This window comes from Colletotrichum navitas, assembly GCF_030913465.1.
Source record: "Colletotrichum navitas strain CBS 125086 chromosome Unknown LY79scaffold_14, whole genome shotgun sequence".
In the NCBI taxonomy this organism is placed as follows: Eukaryota; Fungi; Ascomycota; class Sordariomycetes; order Glomerellales; family Glomerellaceae; genus Colletotrichum; species Colletotrichum navitas.
Window position 1 is genome coordinate 461,764 of NW_026850560.1, and position 20,400 is coordinate 482,163.

Consider the following 20,400-nt stretch of genomic DNA (forward strand, 5'->3'; position numbering starts at 1 on the left):
GACTGATAGACAACGACTGCGGTCCCCCGTCCAAAGAACCCCAAAGAGATGATGATGATGATGCCCGCCCGCGCGAGAAGGGGCCGAGACCCCCTCCCCTGCTCGCTTGGGCCACAGACCATAAGGTACCCGACGATGTTGATCGCCGACCACAAGGGGGGGGGGGGGGGAATATGGAGGTTTTTGCGACTGGGCTGACCGTCGAAGCGAGGTAGCCCCTCTGTTGCAGCTTGTCCCTTGCCCAGCCAGGCCGGTGCACACGTCAATGTCATTATCCACTTTTGTGTTTGCGCGCTCTCTCTCTCTCTTGGTCTTTCCAGACTACGACCGACCTTGTTTGTCACCTCCCGCCACTGTCGGCGGCCGCCCTTTCGTGAGGTAGTATTCCCGTGCCCATAGGAAGTGTTTGCAGGCCCCTTGGTTCGACCCGTGCGTCCCGTTCCCGCAGGCGCAAGACCTCATAGGTTGCATTTGCCGAATGGCCAACCCCGGATTTGGCGCAACATTGACTTGCTTTGCGCCTGTCCGAATCGCCATTTATTGTGAACCTGGTTCCAACGGCGGCGAAGCGCGAGGCGCCTGTGAGCTAGGCCGGGAATGCGATCATGCCACCGTCCATCACGTCTGTCATGCAACGCACCCGGAAGGGGATGCCAGATCATCGCCAGAACAGCAAAGCAGTGGCCGGTAATTCACATCCGCAGCGGCTAAGCCACTACTCGTGCAAGAGCCAGCCAGTAACACTGCGATCCGTCCTCTCGGGACGAATCAAGAGTGCAGGATGGAACCGCCTGCCGGGTATAACTTCTTGCTTGCAGACTGAGCCCATTCAGAAAGCAAGCAAAACAAGCAAGCTAGTGAAGTCGGTCGGGGGTGGACCATCGCGCCAGCAGCGCCAGGAAGACTGTCGTCTACCACCCCCTCCCCACCCCCCCCCCCCCCCCCCTCTCTCTGCTTTTCCCACCAGTAGACGGTCGCTGTCCTCCATGCTGCCAATAGAGCGAAGAGAAACATGCTCTTTGCAGCAGAGCTTCTGCACCATCTGTCTCAACATTCCCTTCCTTTGCAGGCCCCGATCCAGAGTATCGGGTTCAAAGTCGGTGAAGACAAGTCTGCTCTTGTTCCGCAAAGGCATCCAAGTCGTCCTTCTCCTGCCGTATTTGGAACACTCGAAACAGCACTGGTGCCGAAATAACTGGCTCGCCGTCCCCTCGCCATTGGTATCGCACGATGGCCTACGCTCTCAAGCAAGGGTGTGGGAGAGGCAGTGCGCCCGCAGCCGAGCTTTCTGCCTCTCGGTACCCACGGCACGCTCCGCCGTTGTGACGAAGTCGCTTTGCCAGTCTTCCTGGAATATTCGTAAGCGCAAGAAGTTCTGGTTGTGCATCACCGACCAAGGGATCAGGACCTTTAGCTCCAAGGCTTGGAGTTCCGCCCAGCATAGCCGGCGGCCTTGACAAACGCACCCCGCGTTGGGTGTGCCTCCAGAATCACAAGTGCGGAACGACAATTTGTGTACGCGAAGGACGATCCTAAGGTGCGGGCGTTACAGCAAAGTGATGGCAGCTCGTGGTCGTCGCCAGGGGGGGTCTCTCGCTTCAAGTTCGGGTCCAGGCAATATTGCTTCAGTCGCGTATCAGAGCTGGCGCCAAGTTGGCTGTTCTTCGTTCCCTGGCAACTGAGAGCGCTCCTGTAGCCAAGAGTAAGTAAGTAGTCTTGTAACCCGGTGCTGTCGACTGACTGCTGGGTTCGCAGCGTTGCAATCCTCGGGGGTCGCAATAGAGCAGGTTGATGATGATTCATTGTTCGAAAAGTCACTGCGAGTGGTCGAATTCCGAGTGCTGAGCATCGGGGTATGGGTGCGGATCCGAATGTATGAAGCTGAAGTCATGGCCCCCAGAACTGGCCTGGCAGTGTGCCAGGCAGTGCGCGGCCAGTTTGGGCGGCCATTTCTGGTTTAATCATAGACGCCCCGGGGTGATACACCACCGCGACTCAAGCGACAAACATGGACGTCACATTGATTCCAAGAGGGAGGCATTGAGGTGGTCCGATGTATGCCGAAGACCATTTCCTTCTGATGCTGCCTAGAGACTGGAGAGTTTGATCGAAACGACTTGGCAATGTGGAGGCGGCTGCCTTGGACTTGCTGCAGGTCGACCCATCATCACGCCCAGGGTCATGAAGTCAGTGTACTTTGTGTAGATGTTCCTTTTGACCCTGCTCGAGAACCTATGGATCAACCAAGGGTAGCATCGTCGACGGCTGTTTGCGCTTATGCGACGCGCCTAAGGCTTGTGGCCGTAAGCGCTTGGAGACATCATGGCTTTTGATGAGGTTGGTTACGAAGGATTTTGGCGCTGTGGAGTGGGAAGGCAAGCTTCGATTAGCGCCCGAGCGCACTGGCCGCACTTTGTTCTGAAGTTCAAGACGATAATAAGACTGGGCGATAAAGAAGATAAGCAGCTAAGGAGGGCTTGATTGCTTACCGTCTTTCGTAGGGGTTGAGAAAGTCTTGTTAATATTTGTGTCCTTGACAAACGCAGCTTTAGTGCCAGGTTTCCATTGCCGTTGAAACTTTTGGAATTTTTTGGATTTTTTGGATTTTTTTCTATGTTTTTGTTTATTAACCCGAGCGCGCTTTCTCTTTTTAGACTGTCACCTCCCCGTGGACAGTCATGACGTGACTGCAGAGGAGCAACTGACAGGTGGTCAAATTCTGGACTCGCATCCTCTTCTTAACCTCGAAGCTTCCCTCTAGGTTGTGGATACAGGTACTAGACAGACGTGAAATCTGTCTCCTTCGAATAATGTTACCTAGCAACGGCTACTGTTCACCATCTGAGTTCACGGTGCGAACTGCCTCCCCTATTCAACGAAGACCCGGGTTTGATTGAATTGATCAAAAAGATGCATCTGATGTATATTCATCGTTTCCGTCTAGAAGCATACGATGCATACGGCGACAGACTCAAGACGCCTTCGTCCCGTCTCAGAATTGAGGTGCAGCGTGCAAAGGGCCACCTACTGGCTGAGTCAGCAACTCCACCAATCGGGGGAAGATGACAGACATCGCATCCCACTTCAGGATTCATGTCAGGGAGGCACGAGACCTACCAAGGGAAACCATAACTCCCAATCAACGCTCCTTTTTTCTTCCACTGTCAGTTCGTTACTGGTGATTTAATGTTTCTACCTTGAACCATCCTCTGTCGAATGGTACACCCTTCCATGACGACCGCTGTCCTCAGTCGCGCATAAATCCAGAGGCATCTGCCGCTGGCAGCCCGCTGATTGATGGGAACCCTGCCCAGCGCCGAGATTTTAAGCAGATAGCATCATCATGCTATCACAACTCCTTGTTCTGACTCATCTGTGTCTGTTATGGCCTCTGTCTGTGTCCGCGATTAGCCCTGCCCGCCTCGCCGAACTGCGCAATGCAACCACACAGGTCTTCCACCATGGCTGGGACAACTACATGCGCATCGCATTCCCGGAAGACGAGGTATGTTTTCGCAAGGCCTTCTGAGCATGTTATGATCAAACTAACTTTGGTTTGTAGTTGCGCCCAATTTCCTGCACCCCATTGACGCGCGATCCCGCGAACCCCGCAAACTACGACCTCAACGATGTCCTTGGGAACTACTCTCTCACCCTCATTGACAGCCTGTCGACTTTGGCGATCCTCGCAGGGACTCCATCCGATCATAATACTGCTGTATGGGCTTTGCAGGAGTTCCAGCAAAGCGTGTCAGCTTTCGTCGAATACTATGGAGATGGTAGACGGGGCCCTTCCGGACAAGGCCGAAGAGCACGGGGGTTCGACCTTGACAGCAAAGTACAGGTCTTTGAAACGGTCATTAGAGGGGTAGGTGGTCTATTGAGCGCACATTTGTTCGCTGTGGGAGAGCTGCCGATACCGGGCTACAACCCAGGTCAAGTCTCGAATCAGGACGAGGACGATGACCCGCTGGAACTGCGCCCAATATCTTGGCCGAACGGTTTCAAGTATGATGGTCAACTTCTCAGGCTAGCGTTGGACCTCGCGGAGAGACTTCTGCCTGCCTTCTACACGAAGACCGGCCTACCATATCCGAGAGTTAACCTTCGACACGGCATTCCGTTCTATGTAAATTCTCCGCTACACAAAGTCTCCCGCGATGACCCGGACTCACCTCAAACTACGAACGAGAAAACAGATACATGTAGTGCTGGCGCAGGGAGTCTTGTTTTGGAGTTTACCGTCCTCAGCCGACTCACTGGAGATCCGAGGTTTGAGCAGCTGGCTAAGAGGGCGTTTTGGGCAGTCTGGAAAGCCAAAAGCGAAATTGGCCTCATCGGGAATGCCATCGACCCTGAAAAAGGTGAATGGGTCAGCTTCGACTCTGGCATAGGTGCTGGCGTCGACAGCTTCTTCGAATATGCTCTGAAAAGCCATATTCTGCTGTCGGGCCATGAACTCCCCAACGTTACAATATCAGAGCCGCCTACAGACCGACAGTGGCTCGATCCTAACACGTTGCACGATACACCATTGACGCCGGAGGAGAACTCTGCGGGGGCTTTCCTGGAGGCGTGGCACCACGCACATGCAGCAATCAAGCGTCATTTGTACAACGATGCGCATCATCCGTATTACATGACGGGCCACCGGACCCGTGGGTACGCCTTCACGAGCTGGATTGACAGCCTTGCAGCATTCTATCCTGGTTTGCTTGCCATGGCTGGCGAGGTCGAGGAGGCTGAGGAAGCCAACTTGCTATACACCGCCCTCTGGACCCGCTATGGTGCTTTGCCTGAGCGATGGTCTGTCCGCGATCGACAGGTTGATTCCGGCATTGGCTGGTGGCCCGGTCGGCCCGAGTTCATCGAGTCAAACTACTATTTGTATCGTGCTACGAATGACCCATGGTACGTGCATGTTGGGGAGATGGTCCTTAGCGATATCAAGAGACTGTGTTACACAAAGTGCGGTTGGTCCGGGCTCCAGAACGTCGACACAGGGGAGAAGGCCGACCGCATGCAAAGCTTTTTCCTGGGAGAAACCACCAAGTACCTGTACTTGCTTTTCGACCCAGAGCATCCTCTAAACAAGCTTGACGCTGCTTATGTCTTCACGACTGAAGCGCATCCTCTAATCATTCCTCGACGAAGGACAAGGCCGAAAAGAAAGCAGAAATCCAACCGGCAGGCCAGGAGCGTCGACGTCTACTACGACGAGAACTTCACAAACACTTGCCCTGCTCCAACAAAGCAAGTCCCCTTAACAGGATCTGTTCTGGCCGCACGACCAGACGTCTTCCACGCGGCAAGTTTCGTCAACCTCCACACCATATCCAACCCGCGGAGTGGGGTAGAGCTTGTTCCTGCTGGCAAGGGAAGTAACGGCTCGATCACCAGATACAAGGCAAATCACACATTCTTTCCTTGGACATTACCACGATCTCTCATCCCCGACAACGGTACTTGCGCAGCATTGCCATTCAAGCCCACGCTCATCATCGAATTCCCTTCTACTGTACAACAGGGCAGTGTTGGCAGTGCTTTTAACAACCTCTTTGCAAACACTGCAGCCTTTAAAACACCGGTGGGCGTCAGAATATCGGCCCTGAGCGGACTGAAGGTCCACTTCGTCCAGGAGGACACGTTTGACTCTGCATACGACCATACCTGGCGAGTTACACAAGTGAACCACATGCCTCTGGGGCGGGATGAACCAGTCCACATTGACGCAGATCTTCTGAAAGGCATCTCCGACCCTCTCTTCAACCGCGTCCGGTATAACGGATTTATTGAGCTCATTATGATGCACGGAGAGCCTGAAGAGCATAACGCCAGCGCTCCGGTTCCCGCTGAGGGACTGGAAGTCGATATTGGCGATTTCGACGACCAGGTTCAGCTCACCGAAGAGGCCAGGTCTGAACTGGCGGAAGACCAAGCTGCGGACAAGGGCATGAACACGGCCTACAGGTCCATGCTCAAGTCCATGATCCGCGCTGTCACATCGGTCTTTGATCCCGCCAATACGCCGGCGCCTCTTCCAGCAGGAACCCAGGCGAAATTTCATGTTGAGAGTTACATGGGGGCTTTGGCCGTGGGCAAGGGAGCTGTCCCGCTACCTGATATCCCTGATGCGTCCATCCCCACCGAGGATGCTGCTCCGACCCTTCAGTGGCAGACAGTCTACCGCGCAGGGTTTGGCTGCGATGGTCGATTGCCGGACGAGGCACCCCGCCATCACCAAGTCATCGTCATGCGCCGCGGGGGCTGCTCCTTTAGCGAGAAGATAGCCAACATACCCTCGTATACACCTTCACCGCGTTCCCTACAACTTGTCATTATCGTGGATGAGGACGAGCTCGAGAACAACTATGTCTTCAGCGCCCCGGACATGTGGGAATATGAGATGATCAAGCCTCATCTGGACGTCGAACAGATTACGCCGGCGGGACTGCGGCGGCCGCACCCCATTGCCATGGTGATGATCCGCGGCGGCGGTCCCGAGGCGTACGAGAAATTCGGAAACGCGCTGGGTGTGGGCGTCCGCAGAAAGTATTTTATCGAGACGCAAGGACGGAGGGTGGACAACATCATTGTCTTGTGAAAGAAGTCGAAGAAAGGTCGTGTTGAGTGCTGAAGCGGCGGTTGTTTCTCGTCAAAGGTTCATCAAATTTCCAGGCGCATAGCGTAACAGTGTATATATGGGTTTGGAACCAGGGTGCATGATGGATACCACTTACGGAGGAGTTTAAGAATCGCGTCTTCCCTTGGTATAGAATTGCAATTTCGTATGATGGTCTTCGTGGCCAACTGCGAACTGCCGGTTCAATTTTAGAAAGATATTACTGGTGAGGTGGTGATCGCTCTCCTTGTTCGCGAGAAATCGCCGTCATCCGTGGGCAACTGTCGGGTCCTTGCCACTTGAACCACAACAATTCGGTTGACGTCCCGACTGCGAAAGAAGCCTCGGAAGTAGAAGTACCTGCGTCCGTGTCGCATACGTCAGTTACTAGTATGTAAATAGCTGCATTTCTAAGTCTATAATTTGTGGGTCCCCGGTGTCAACGCAGGACCCTGAATCAACTGCGTAACGAGACCTTCCCCTGACTAGGTAGGTGGTTAAACCTGGGTGCGGTGGCAACTTTAGCTGGTGGCGGAAAAGATATCCTGCCCAGATACGGAGTATCTCACCTAGTAAACTCAATTTTCAGTTAGCCTCAAACACGCAAACCAATCCCCCATCCCAAGACCGTTGGTTGCTTCGCCGTCTGGAGCCTAGGTACGCTACGCTGTCGGGACGGCAGCCCTACTTTGGTCTTTTACCTCCCACCAAAGTCGCCCCGGAGAGTGAATCTCGAGTTGAGACTCAAAGTCATGGAGTCCCCGTTCTTTGACCGAGAGCCCAAGCCCCAGGCCGCAAGCTTTCGAGGGCGCCTGCAGCTGCAGGACTACATGTTCAATGCGACGACGTCCGCGCCACCTGGAGGGGAAGCAGTCGGAACACCCGCGACAGCCGCAAGTCCAGGTCTCCCACCATCCCCGACGCCGCTTCGCCGCACTCCTCGGAAGTTAACCCCACTCGGGCCCGTCCCATCTCCGAACCGCGTTAGCAAGCACCGCAACGCCTCCGGCAGGAACAACAGCAACAGCGCCGCCGCCGCCGCCGCCGCCGTCATCAAACCCGCGGCATCAACGCCGGAGCCCTCCCAGAAGACGCCTCCGCCCCCGGCCTCCGGCGTCCTCTCGTCCAACCCCGAGTCCCCGGGCTCGGACTCCATTGACCTCGCCCTCGTCCCAGCAAACACCACCCCGCCCGCCAGGAACGCCAAGCCGAAACGCAGGCGGAAAGCGGCAGGCTACGCTCCGCCCTCGACCTACGCCCACCTCCCATACCTGACGGACATCCTTTCCCCCGGTCTCCTGGTCCTCTTCGTGGGCCTGAACCCGGGCCTCCGCACCGCCGCCCTCGGCCACGTTTACGCCCACCCCTCCAACCTCTTCTGGAAGCTCCTCCACTCGTCGGGCATCACCCCGCGCCTGTGCGCGCCCACCGAGGACCGCGATCTGCCGCGGCTCTACGGCCTGGGGAACACAAACATCGTCGCCCGCCCGAGCCGCAACGGCGCGGAGTTGTCCAAGGCGGAGATGGACGAGGGCGTGGATGTGCTCGAGGACAAGGTCCGGGGGTGCCGGCCCGAGGTGGTCTGCATCGTCGGCAAGGGCATCTGGGAGAGCATCTGGCGGGTGCGGCGCGGGAGGGGGATCCGGAAAGAGGAGTTCCGGTACGGATGGCAGGACGAGAGGGAGAACATGGGTGTCGTCGTCGCCGCGACAGGGGGAGAGGCGGCCGCCGACGGTGCGTCGCCGACGGCTTGGGCAGGGGCCAGGGTGTTTGTGGCGACGAGCACGAGCGGGCTGGCCGCTACGCTTCGCCCGGCGGAGAAGGAGAAGATTTGGAGGGAGCTGGGGGAGTGGTGTGAGAGGAGGCGGGCTGAGAGAGGTGCAGAGGCGTCGTGAGCATTACGCAGAGTGCTTGATCATTCACGAAAAGAGCGTGGGTTGAGCAATTACCCAAGAGCTTACAGCCGTCATGGGACGAATCACTATCGATACAACTATTGCACGGTACTGAGAGATTCATAGGGGCATTAATAGTTATCTGTTCCTGTTGACCTTTTTAGGCATTGTTCCAAACTTTCGTTTCCTGAGAGTGACAATTCCTGCGTTATCCCAGAGCACGACCCACAGTGAGTGAGTGAGCTTCAGTGGGGTATCATTGCTCATAACCAAAAAAAAAAAGGTGAGAAAGTAGCATTGCCGATCCATATGTACGTTCCGATCGTTGTAATGTACACCAGCCCCATCATCATAAGCATTTTCACAAGTGAAGGGGTTACGCGGCAAACACCGTCGCCAGCACAACCGCAGCAACAGGCCAGAAGCCAAGGGCCTCCACGGCGGTCCGGAAGGCAGCGGAACCAACCTCGTCGGTTCCGCCGGACGCGGTCGTGCCGCTAGGCAGGGTGCCATTAATGAGGATAGTCTCGGTGCCGTTAACCTCGCCGATGTTAACAACCGACTTGTTTAGGCCGTCGTAGCTTCCGTTGCCGAGCAACGAGTTCATGTAATCGGTGGCGTTGTTCTCTTCGCAACTGCAGGGCAGGTCTTCGGCGCAACCGCACAGAACGGCTTTTGTCTGGTTCTCGCGCGCGGTCTCGTTGTAGTAGCGGTAAGGGTGGCTGTACGGATACATGTATGCGCCGGCAAGCCAGAGGCCCGGCCAGAAAGCCAAAGCACCGCCTACCAAGGCGAAGGGCACGATGCTGCCTCTCGCCGCACCAGCCCTGTAGGGGACTGCCGCGCCACCTCCATATCTGCCACCACCGTAAGCCGGCGGTGGCCCACTGCCCGACCTTGTACTTCCGCCGGCGTTGTCGCCGGGACGACCTCTCGAACTTTGAGTATTGTTAGTTAACCTGTTGTTGAAAGAGCCGGGCCGGGACTGTCCAAGGGGTCGCATACCTAGAACCGCCGCTACCAGTGCCTCTCGAACCTCCGGAACCTGGACCACCATTTCGTGAGCTTGAGCCGGAGCCGGAGCCGGTGCTGGAGCCCCCAGAGGAACCCCCAGAGGAACCCCCAGATTTACTGCCGCCTGAGCGAGACCCACCTGATGTACCTCCTCCGCGACCGCCACCTCCTCCACCGCCTTTGCGCTTCCACAGCTTTTCATCCTGCTGGGAGTTGTCGCGCTCAGCTTTGGGGGCAAGGAAAGCAACGTCTGATCCGTGGAGCCCAGTGTCGACGGCCACGGCCCACGTGGGCACGCATAGCGTCAGCGCGACGACTGCGAGGTCTAGCCTCATTTCGTTTGGCAAATGTGAGAATGTTCGATTGCTCGGTAACGTATGCGGAGGATCGCTTGGGGGGGAGATGTTTCACAAATATGAGTTGGCGATGGAAGTTCTTAGGTGACTTCAAATGTGAACAACACAGAAGTTGAGTTTTGGATGGCGGGGGTTAAGATTTCCAATGGTAGGAAAAGTTTAGGAAGCTCGTCGCAAAGATGGAGCGGAGCGGGAACGAGGGCACTTTTGTCTCTCTGTTTCAAGGAAGGGTCGGGCTAACCAGACGTGTCATGCGCCAAGAGTCGAGCTGTGCTTTGATGTGTACCCCCTCCAAAGCAGGGATGTTCGGATCTGATCAGACGATGTGTAATCGACTGAGTGGTTGCCACCGCCTAATTAGTTTAGTGTATGACGGATGTCCGGGAGAAACGCGACGCCCAATTTATGTGTGTGCTGCGCCGATGTTCGTTCGCTGTCGTGCTTGTCAGGTTGCGTGGGAGAAGTTTGCTTTGGATGTAGTGTGAGGGTGCGATTGGATGACTGCACAATGAAGTCACCTCTGCAGAAAGGGATCTTGGGCTGTGGGCGATGGGTTATGGTGGTGCAAGCCTGTTCGGAACGCAGGTAGGGGTTTTTTTGTCCTTTTGGGTGGAGAATTTGGAGGTTCGCCCCGTCGATGATGCAAGCAGGGTCTTTTATTATCTGCTAGGTATGGATTTCGCAAGATGGTGTTGGAGAAGGTAGAATGTATGACTGTGTACGGCCTTATTGTGTACCTGTGCGATCCTACGGGGGAACGCCTTGTACTCGAAAATTGGTTTGAGAAGGTGGAAAGAAGGATAATGGAAGAGAGAAAAAAAAATCCTTGGGCATTGTCGAATTAAGTATCTAGTCTGTATGTTTTTCCTTCCCTTTTTCAGTCACCACAGCCTCATTAGGCAATAACCATAGCCGAGGAGGGGTCCTTCGTCAATGTCCGTCTTCATCCCGAGCTGAGTTGCTTTAGGTGGATGATTATCGCTGCCCCGTACTTCCCTCAAAATATCAAGTCATTTTGAAGGAAAGCCTTGACGCCGGTCCGTTGGTGGCGTCTACAAGGCAGTCAGCGCTTTGCGACCGCTTGTGGATAGGCGTGACCAACCCCTAGAGCAATGTGGAAAGAAGCTCCGTCACTGGTATGGTCAATCATCTAGGTAGATGAAGATCCAGCACTTCAATACATTGCGATTAGCGTACCCGAAGGTAAGCGTAGCGAGATTGACGCAACTACTCACCACAGTCGGGCAAAAGCTGAGTCAGATAGCTTTTATGGGAAGACTTCGTTACGGATGTGCCGGGCACAGGTTTCTTTCTGCCTAATCTAATGATCACCCGGGGTGAAATCCGCCCTCCTCGCTTATTCAAGCTTAATCTGTGACTAGGGACAACCAAAGCGTAGCAGTCCCCCGTAGGGTCGCACAGGTACACAATAATGGCCGGAAACTGTCATGTGGCTAGGGACAATGCTGAGGCTGGGCTGTGCTTTTGCATTCCGCCCTCCCAAGGCGTCATTGGCTTGTACAGGGGCTGAGACGTCACATTTCCACGTCTTCTCAGCGTCAGCCCAGCATCGCCGCACCAGTCAAAACAAAGTATCTTCCGAGTCTCACCCAATAGGCCACTGAACGACTGTCCCCCGCTATTCGTACCAGAAGGCGAGCCTTGTTATCTCGTGCCAATACCGAGATCTCCGTACGACCCTCTGCCCCAGATCCTGCAGCTACCTTTCCGACCGACCGTTCGTCCCCTGGATGCCTCGCGAGTCGCCTTGTACTGCTGTGATCAGTCGTTCTCCATAACGCCGCATGTTGGAACGTCTTCGGAGACTCGTTGAACCACTCATCACCCGCTTTTGTCGTTTCCACCTTGGCAAGGTGAGGGGTCGGCCACTCTCGTTTCGCATTGTTCGCCGTCTGACTGAGGCTTATCATCACTTCCACTCTTTCGTTTCAATCCATTTCACAAGTGGTTATCATTTCTCCACGCATGAGTGGTCCCGACAAGAGTTTGCTCGACCGCCTAAGCGCGCTAAAGGGCGGCGGGAGCCCTGGGGTGTCGTTGAACCGATCATCAAAGTAAATAATACCAAAAGAACCGCTTTCTCTGTGATTTCGCGAACCATGGCTAGAATACAGCTGCTAAGGTCTTTTAAAGTGCCCTGAATATCTCTGTCACAGGTATTGAGTCAGCAAAGCCGGCTTCGAGAGAAGATGCGTTGGCGGCCAGGCTGCGGTCCCTGAGGAACACACCAGAGCGCGAGGACCATCCACCTCCACAGCCGCAGACCGCAAAGGTCACGGTGGACTCTCATTTCGGTCATCGGGAGACGACCGGCACTCGCGGGAAGGCCACAGGTTTACCACCCGTCTCCTCGTCCTCCAACCGGTGGTTCCACCCAAAGGAAGCGGCGGTGGCTGCACCGCCTCAGTCATCTTCGAGATCGCCCGCGCCGTCGACCACGCCGGCCCCGACAGCGACTCACGCAAAAACCGGGGGTGACGACGTCGATCCCCTCCTACAGACAGATGATCAAACCCTTGAGGATCTGCTCGACGACGAAGACCTCCTTGATGATCCTGGCCCACAAAGTCGGTGGCGTTCCGAACCCAAGGATGAGTCCGCTAAAGTGAATGCCCTTTTGGAAGAGCTCTCGAAGACTTCGGTGGTCCAGAAGGCGCCGCATCATATGGGTTTCGGCGGCAAGGGAGAAAGGGCGCGCGATGATCACAGTGATGATGAGTCTGATGGCGAAGAGATGAGCCGCGAGGTGGAGAACTTGCTCTCCCAGGCTGTCGACGAAGCAGGGTTGAACCCCCAGCCCGACGAAGTGCCCGAACCGGGCAGAAGTCCTGGTCATGAGGGCCAAAAGGGCCCACGGGAGGCCCATAAAGGTGACAGAGACGGCGATGCCGGGTTCTCACTTCCATCCGTACCATCTACCCTTGCAGCGTCAACGGCAGGCGGCGACGGCGAAGGTGGCCTCTCACTGCCCTCCGTTCCCTCTGGCACGCCACGGCACGATGCTGGACCGGACTTCGATAATGACATTGCCGTTCGCATGGCTGCCCTGAGCGGCCTGGGCTCCTCGTCGGATGGCATGAGGCTTCCCTCGGTCCCCACGTTCCAGCCGGCCGATCGTGCGGTGAAGCGGCTGACCTCCAAAACGGGCTACACTGACGAAGACGCCGAAACTTGGTGTGCAGTGTGTCTAGAGGACGCTTCGCTGCAGTGCCTGGGCTGTGAGGACGTCTACTGCGCGAGATGCTGGCATGAGATGCACGTTGGCCCCGCCGCGGCCTTCGACGACCGAACGCACAAGGCCATCCGGTTTGTCAAACCCAAGAAGGAAAGTCAAAAGAGGGTCATGCTAGGAGCGTCATAAAGGAAACAATAAAAACAGCTTGAGCATTCTGTGTCGTTGACTATGTATCGCAAACCTGATCCCTCCCGCCACCGTGTGCCATGACCGTGATACGATGCAAATCCCACGCTATCCCAAATCCTTCCCTGCATGCCATATGATGCTTGTTGTACAATCTTCGTGTATACGCGGCACTATGCCTCTAACACTACAAAACCCCTTCCTACATAATTAAGCCTCAGACGAGCCGGCGCCGTTGTTGCCCCCCTGCGTGCCGTAGGTACTCTTTGACGTCGTGCGTCCCGTAATGTCCTGCCACGTAGCTCCGAATCTCCGTCCGGTGCTCGCGAGAAGACCCTCCTCCTCATCCTCCTCGGCGTCCTCGTCAAGCGCGGACATATTGAGCTTAGGCGTGCGGAACAGTCCAGTCACGAAGACAATAAGGAAGATACCGAGGAAGACGAACTGGGCCCAGAAGTCCAAGACGCCAAAAAAGGGCCAGGTGATGGCGATTCGGTTGAGGAACTCTGCCATGATCGAGGGTGTGCAGACCTTCAGCGCATCGGGGTCCAAAGCCTCGGAACATTGAACGATATAGTCAGGCCTGCCCTTGCAGTTGGGCGTCTCGCCAACTTCATGAGGGGCTGTGCAGAACGTCTGCGTGCCATAAATGGAGTATTGAGGGGCCACCATGTTGGCGATAGCATAGTTGATGGCCAGGATGATGAGAGCTAGCATGACCGTTGCGACAAGTAGGGCTTGAGGCGCGGTACGTCCTCTGCGAATCTGGAAGATGCGAACCCAGAGGAACCGAATACCGACGGCGGCGATGCCCGAGATGGAACTGCTGAATAAGAACAATACGAGGAGAGCCATAAGGACGTAGTCGACCGGGAACGCCTTAGCTGACTGCGTGAAAATCCAGTTGATCGGTTGGAAGATGTTAATATGGCCCAGGATGTAGCCGCACTTCCCCTTACAGAAGGAGTTCTTCGCCTTGTCAATTCCAGTGATCAACATTGACACCCAGATCAGGACGGAAAGCAAGAGCAGCAAGATGCCACCAAGAAGCTTGATGGGCCGGAAGACGGCGCACATCTTGAGCCACACACGGTAGATGGTGCTGCGGCCTTCTCCCGAAGCCTCGGCCGCCAACCTCTCGCGGCGAGTCAACGTCCGCTCCTCGCGCACAAGGGCCTCGAGCTCACGTCGGTCCTTGGAAGACATGCCCTCAGGGCGGCCAGCGTTGCGCATCTCTAGCTGGCGTTGGCGTTCCCGATTCTGCTCCAATGCCGATGCGGTGTTTTCCGTAAGTTGGGGTGCAGAGACGGAAGGTGCAGACTTGATGAAGGACATGGGAAGCAGCGCCAGTCCAGCCGCTGTGTAGACAACGTAGAGCAGGACTCCAAGAGTGACCAGCAGACCCAATGCGAAGGAGAGCGCCTTTTGCCCATTGTTCTGGGCGAGAATGCGTTTAAAGTAATCCAAGTCCCAGTGAGTGCCGTTGTGGTCTCCAGCGGCTGGAACGAAGAAGCCGACCAGAAAGAGGATCACGACAAGGACAACAAAGACCAATGTGTATTTCAGCGCGCTGATGAGGCGGCTGCCGAATGACCGACCTTCCTCGACCTCAATCTCATCGTATTCCTCGTGCCAGAAGTAGGCGAATGGAATAATCAAGAGACACAGCAGGGCGTCAAAGCTGTACAGAGAATAGTAGACGATGCGCAAAGTCTGGAGAATATCGTGGACCCGCTGTTCGGTAGCCCAGTCCTTCTTTACGCCAAGGGAGGCGTGTGTTGTCGAAGAAATAAGAGCGATATCGACGGGAAGGAGAAGAACCGTTGCCAAAAGGGCTGTGAGACTGACGATGGCGACGGTACTAACGATGACAGACCGTTCGCGGGGCGTTTGCCAGGTGAAGGTGGTGATGGTAGCAGCTAGTAGACAGAGGACGACAGCTACAGCGTACGCCACCCAGATGAGGCTGGTCTGGAGGAGGCCTGCGTTGGCCATGGTGAGTTGCGAATTTGCAGTGCCTGCGCAGTGAATCGCAATTCTTTGGCCGGAGTCTCTTCTGTTGTTGTTTTGTGAAGAATTAGGTGACCTGGAAAGGAGCTGTGGGAGGTGTCATTATTTGTTTCACTCCTTGATTCTCCTGTGCCGGATGAGCTTTAGCTTCGCATGCCTAAGGTCTATAGAGGTTGCACCGGGTGACGTAACTTGCGTCGAATAAGGCAATTTGCTGATAGCTCTTGCTAGCGGCATAGGCTAAGGGGGTCTAAGAAGCCCCCGCTGCAGTGCCCGAGTGCTCGTTAACGAGTCCTGGCCGTCAGCACCAAGCTTGCCTTAGGTAAAAGCCAATAGTCTGGGAGGTACATCGGCGGCTCTATTGTTCCGAAGAACCAGTTTCTACCAATCAGAAAACGCGACACGCTCAATGGGCTTTCTCCCGTTTCTAGAGCTCCTTGTAGATGGAATGAGCTCTTGGTTTTGCGATCTTCCTCCACGCTCCTACAACCACGATTTGAACCTTTCAAACCAATGACAGCAGGCGGTCCATGGGCAATTGCCTGAGACTGTCAAGATGCAGTGCTATACAGAGCTGACGCCGCCGACCGGCGTGCAGTACAGTCTTAGCCTGCCATTTCTCTCAGCGCAAAGCAACAACCTGGTCGTCGCAAAGGGCTCTCTGCTGCAGATCTTCACGACAAAGACAATCTCTTCCGAGGTCGACACTTCGCAGACTCGGGAAAAACAGACCTCCAGGGCCGAAAACCCATACGACCGCCGATTGAACGACGATGACGGCCTCGAGTCTTCCTTCTTGGGGGGCGACGGCATGCTGGTTCGCGCCGATCGCGCCATCAACACCAAGCTCGTGCTCGTTGGCGAATACCCAATCTTTGGTGTCGTGACGGGCCTCGCAAGAATCAAGATTCAACACTCGAAATCAGGAGGCGAGGCTCTCCTCATTGCTACAAGAGTTGCTAGACTGAGCCTGGTTCAGTGGAATCCCGAGAAACACGCACTCGAGGACATCTCCATTCACTACTACGAGAAAGAAGAATTGCAAGGCTCTCCTTTCGACGGCCCGTTGGCCAACTACCGAACACATCTTGCCGCCGATCCTGGCTCGCGATGCGCGGCCCTCAGTTTTGGCCCCAGATACATCGCCTTTCTCCCCTTCAAGCAAGCCGATGAGGACATAGATATGGATGACTGGGATGAAGATGTGGATGGGCCCCGGCCGGCAAAAGAGCCGCCAACAACAGCGGCCACAAATGGAACTAGCAACATAGCAGATGTACCATACTCAACATCATACGTCCTCCCTCTACCCCAGCTTGATCCCAGTCTCCTTCATCCTGTGCACCTTGCCTTCTTGCATGAGTACAGAGAGCCTACTTTTGGTATCATCTCCTCGACGCAACGGCGCTCCAACACCCTACCTCGAAAGGACCACTTCTCGTACAAGGTTTTCACTCTCGACCTGCAACAGAGGGCTTCAACCGCCATTCTCTCCGTCAACAACCTCCCGCAGGACCTCTTCAAGGTTGTCGCTTTACCAGGTCCCGTTGGAGGGGCCCTTCTTGTTGGCACAAACGAATTAATACATATTGACCAGTCCGGAAAGCCCAATGGTGTAGCTGTTAATGCTTTCACGAAGGAGACGACGAATTTCCCTCTTGCCGACCAGTCCGATCTGGACCTGAGGCTCGAGCATTGCTACATCGAGCTCATGTCCGCCGAGAACGGGGAGTTGCTCATGGTGCTGAGCGACGGTCGCCTAGCCATCATCACCTTCAAAATCGATGGGCGCACGGTCTCAGGAGTCAGTGTCAAACCGGTGGCAGCAGAAGTTGGCGGCAATATTGTGCAATGCAGCGTTTCAACCATTTCCAAGCTTAGCAGGAACGTCTTCTTTGTTGGAAGCACAGGCAGTGACTCTCTCGTTCTTGGCTGGACGCGGAAACAAGCTCAAAACGCACGGAGAAAAACCCGATTGGTCGACGACTCATTCGAATACGACCTCGAGGACGAAGATATGGATGACGGCGACGACGACGATCTCTACGGCGAGACGACGACAACGATGATCCAGCCTGGAGCGACGGCCAACGGAGTTTCCAAGGGAGGGGATCTGACGTTCCGTGTTCATGATTCTTTGCTGAGCATTGCTCCGGTCAAGGACATGACCTCGGGTAAACAAGCCTTCATCCCAGACAGCGAGGAAGAAAACAATTCGGTTGGTGTCGTGGCCGATCTCCAGCTCGCATGTGTTGTGGGCAGAGGCAATGCTGGGGCCGTCGCCATCCTGAACCAGAACATCCAGCCCAAGGTGATTGGCAAGTTTGAGTTTCCAGAGGCGAGAGGCTTCTGGACCATGTGCGTCCAGAAACCTGTTCCGAAGTCCCTGCAGGGAGACAAGGGGGCCAATGCGGCCGTTGGCAGCGAATTTGATGCCTCGTCTATATATGACAAATTCATGATTGTTTCCAAGGTTGATCTAGACGGCTATGAGACGTCAGACGTTTATGCTCTTACAGGCGCCGGGTTTGAAGCGTTGACAGGGACAGAATTCGACCCAGCTGCGGGCTTCACTGTCGAGGCTGGCACGATGGGAAAGCATATGCGCATTATCCAGGTTCTCAAGTCCGAAGTGCGCTGCTATGATGGAGGTTTGTTTCCTTGGTCCCGTTTTCTTCTTGTTGTGGTTTCAAGTACCATCACTGACTTTTAACAAGATTTGGGGCTCAGCCAGATCCTGCCAATGCTCGACGAAGAGACGGGTGCTGAACCGAGAGTCGTTAGTGCCAGCATCGCTGACCCTTACCTTCTTCTGGTTCGAGATGACTCGAGCATCATGGTGGCCCAAATAGACAACAACTGCGAGCTGGAAGAGGTTGAGAAGCAGGACGATGCCATTCTGTCAACAAAGTGGCTTGCGGGATGTCTGTATGCGGACACGACAGGCCGGTTTGCCCCAGTTCAAACCGACAAGGGTACGCCAGAAGGCCAGAACAATATTATGTTTTTGCTCAGCGCCGCGGGAGCTTTATATGTAAGCCAGTCGTTTTCTCGACCGATACATATGCTTACTTGCCTTTTTCCAGATATATGCACTTCCGGATCTATCTAAGCCTGTCTACGTTGCAGCAGGCTTGACTTACGTCCCCCCTTTTCTCTCCGCCGACTACGCCGTCAGACGAGGCACCGTTCAGGAGACGTTGACTGAGCTCTTGGTGGCCGATCTAGGGGATACTACTACTACTTCACCATACCTCATCGTAAGTCCAATGCTCCAAGACACCTCACCAAACCTGCTAACCTGGTGCCTTAAAAGCTTCGTCATGCGAATGACGACCTTACGATATACGAACCCATCCACCTTGAATCACAAGACAAGACTGTGGGGCTCGCAAAGACTCTACACTTCCAAAAGATCACAAACCCAGCCCTCGCAAAGAGTCCTGTTGAAGTTGCCGACGATGAAGCCAACGAGCAGCCGCGCTTTGTCCCGCTCAGGCCCTGCCCCAACATCAACGGGTACAGCACTGTCTTCTTACCCGGCGCCTCACCATCCTTCATCATCAAGTCCTCCAAAAGCAGTCCGAAGGTTGTTGGCCTGCAGGGTATTGGTGTCCGTGGCATGAGCTCGTTCCACACCGAGGGCTGTGAGCGCGGCTTCATCTACGCCGACTCGGAGGGCCAGACCCGCGTCACTCAGTTGCCCGCCGACTCCAACTTTACCGAGCTAGGCGTCTCGGTGCGCAAGATTCCTATTGGTGATAACGTCGGTCTGATAGCCTACCACCCACCCATGGAGACGTACGCTGTTGCATGCAGCGTCTTGGAGCGCTTCGAGCTTCCAAAGGACGATGACTACCATAAGGAATGGGCCAAGGAGGCGACCACCAGTTACCCCCAGACCGAGCGAGGCATCATCAAGTTGATGAGCCCGACAACCTGGTCCGTCATTGACACCGTCGAGCTCGAGCCCCACGAGGTCGCCATGTGCATGAAGACACTCCACCTGGAAGTGTCTGAGGAGACCAAGGAGCGCCGCATGCTCATCACCATCGGCACTGCAATCAACCGCGGCGAGGACCTGCCCATCCGCGGCCGCATCCTCGTCTACGACGTTGTCCCCGTCGTGCCGCAGCCGGGTCGTCCCGAGACGAACAAGAAGCTCAAGCTCGTCGCCAAGGAAGAAATTCCCCGCGGCGCCGTCACTGGCCTCTGCGAGGTGGGCTCGCAGGGTCTCATGCTCGTCGCCCAGGGCCAGAAGTGCATGGTCCGCGGCCTCAAGGAAGACGGTACCCTTCTGCCCGTCGCTTTCATGGACATGAACTGTTACGTTACTGCTGTGCGTGAGGTTCGCGGCACGGGCTACTGCCTCATGACGGACGCTTTCAAGGGCGTCTGGTTTGTGGGGTACGCCGAGGAGCCATATAAGATGATGCTGTTCGGCAAGAGCACCGGCAAGTTCGAGGTCCTGACGGCTGACTTCATCATCGCTGGGGATGAGCTACACATCGTCGTGTGCGACAAGGACGGCGTAATCCACGTGATGCAATTCGATCCTGAACGTAGGCTGATACCCGACCCCTGATGCCTTCTTTATGTAATCCATTGGCTTGCTAACATCCTCTAGATCCCAAATCGCTCCAGGGCCATCTCCTTCTGAACCGCGCTTCCTTCTCCGCGGCACCGAATCACCCAACCACAACACTCTCCCTCCCACGAACCCTCGCCTCTACAGCCACAACATCGGCAACTAAAAACCCGCCTACGACCCTCCTCCTTGCCTCTCCGACGGGCGCTCTCGCGTCCCTTACGCCCCTCTCGGAGCAGGCGTACCGCCGCCTGACATCCCTCGCCAACAGCATTGCCGGCGCCCTCCCGCACGCGGCGGCCACGAACCCCAAGGCCCACCGTCTCCAACCCCTCGATGCGCGCACCCCTGGCGTTGACACGAGCGCGGGGCGTAGCATTGTCGACGGCGCCCTGCTCGCGCGCTGGAACGAGCTCGGCGCCGGTCGCAGGTCTGAGGTTGCCGGCAAGGGTGGCTACGGCGACGTCCTCGAGGTCCGAGGCGAGTTGGAGGGCGTCCTTGGGTGGAACGGCATGACGTTTTTCTAGCGATCG

General features: G+C 55.7%; 7 protein-coding genes across 7 annotated transcripts; 5 read left to right on the plus strand and 2 right to left on the minus strand.

The window, feature by feature from the left end:
• Positions 1-478: 478 nt before the first annotated feature.
• On the plus strand, positions 479-2,422 carry LY79DRAFT_577781 (uncharacterized protein; the record flags this gene model as incomplete). Its single annotated transcript, XM_060559907.1, has 3 exons — positions 479-687; positions 1,584-1,706; positions 2,230-2,422. The coding sequence occupies 3 exons, from the start codon at positions 479-481 to the stop codon at positions 2,420-2,422; spliced, it is 525 nt and encodes a 174-aa protein (XP_060416807.1).
• A 663-nt stretch (positions 2,423-3,085) lies between these two features.
• Positions 3,086-6,998, plus strand: LY79DRAFT_627627 (family 47 glycosyl hydrolase). Its single transcript, XM_060562129.1, has 2 exons — positions 3,086-3,505; positions 3,563-6,998. Exons 1-2 carry the CDS (start codon positions 3,344-3,346, stop codon positions 6,602-6,604), a joined length of 3,204 nt encoding a protein of 1,067 aa, XP_060416808.1. The 5' UTR covers positions 3,086-3,343; the 3' UTR covers positions 6,605-6,998.
• A 104-nt stretch (positions 6,999-7,102) lies between these two features.
• Positions 7,103-8,616, plus strand: LY79DRAFT_648101 (uracil-DNA glycosylase-like protein). Its single transcript, XM_060562502.1, has one exon. It carries the CDS (start codon positions 7,375-7,377, stop codon positions 8,515-8,517), a length of 1,143 nt encoding a protein of 380 aa, XP_060416809.1. The 5' UTR covers positions 7,103-7,374; the 3' UTR covers positions 8,518-8,616.
• An 89-nt stretch (positions 8,617-8,705) lies between these two features.
• On the minus strand, positions 8,706-9,966 carry LY79DRAFT_93849 (uncharacterized protein). The gene is made up of 2 exons (XM_060565232.1): positions 9,523-9,966; positions 8,706-9,455 (listed from the first exon to the last, which is right to left on the minus strand). The coding sequence occupies exons 1-2, from the start codon at positions 9,864-9,866 to the stop codon at positions 8,894-8,896; spliced, it is 906 nt and encodes a 301-aa protein (XP_060416810.1). The 5' UTR covers positions 9,867-9,966; the 3' UTR covers positions 8,706-8,893.
• Positions 9,967-11,873: 1,907 nt separating this feature from the next.
• On the plus strand, positions 11,874-13,269 carry LY79DRAFT_510622 (uncharacterized protein; the record flags this gene model as incomplete). Its single annotated transcript, XM_060554182.1, has 2 exons — positions 11,874-11,962; positions 12,042-13,269. The coding sequence occupies 2 exons, from the start codon at positions 11,874-11,876 to the stop codon at positions 13,267-13,269; spliced, it is 1,317 nt and encodes a 438-aa protein (XP_060416811.1).
• A 28-nt stretch (positions 13,270-13,297) lies between these two features.
• LY79DRAFT_546198 (LMBR1 domain-containing 1) lies at positions 13,298-15,431 on the minus strand. Its single transcript, XM_060557216.1, has one exon. The coding sequence runs from the start codon at positions 15,262-15,264 to the stop codon at positions 13,480-13,482; it is 1,785 nt and encodes a 594-aa protein (XP_060416812.1). The 5' UTR covers positions 15,265-15,431; the 3' UTR covers positions 13,298-13,479.
• Positions 15,432-15,835: 404 nt separating this feature from the next.
• On the plus strand, positions 15,836-20,394 carry LY79DRAFT_667795 (CPSF A subunit region-domain-containing protein; the record flags this gene model as incomplete). The annotated part of the gene is made up of 5 exons (XM_060563436.1): positions 15,836-17,930; positions 17,997-18,313; positions 18,366-18,539; positions 18,596-19,841; positions 19,907-20,394. The coding sequence occupies 5 exons, from the start codon at positions 15,836-15,838 to the stop codon at positions 20,392-20,394; spliced, it is 4,320 nt and encodes a 1,439-aa protein (XP_060416813.1).
• Positions 20,395-20,400: the final 6 nt, after the last annotated feature.

Excerpts from the sequence above, each read along its gene's own strand:
- LY79DRAFT_627627 (XM_060562129.1), top strand. The coding sequence starts at position 3,344 with ATGCTATCACAACTCCTTGTTCTGACTCATCTGTGTCTGTTATGGCCT. Across the intron at positions 3,506-3,562 it reads TCGCATTCCCGGAAGACGAG|TTGCGCCCAATTTCCTGCAC; the intron begins GTATGTTTTCGC and ends TTTGGTTTGTAG.
- LY79DRAFT_648101 (XM_060562502.1), top strand. The coding sequence starts at position 7,375 with ATGGAGTCCCCGTTCTTTGACCGAGAGCCCAAGCCCCAGGCCGCAAGC.
- LY79DRAFT_93849 (XM_060565232.1), bottom strand. The coding sequence starts at position 9,866 with ATGAGGCTAGACCTCGCAGTCGTCGCGCTGACGCTATGCGTGCCCACG. Across the intron at positions 9,456-9,522 it reads ACTGGTAGCGGCGGTTCTAG|TTCGAGAGGTCGTCCCGGCG; the intron begins GTATGCGACCCC and ends CAATACTCAAAG.
- LY79DRAFT_546198 (XM_060557216.1), bottom strand. The coding sequence starts at position 15,264 with ATGGCCAACGCAGGCCTCCTCCAGACCAGCCTCATCTGGGTGGCGTAC.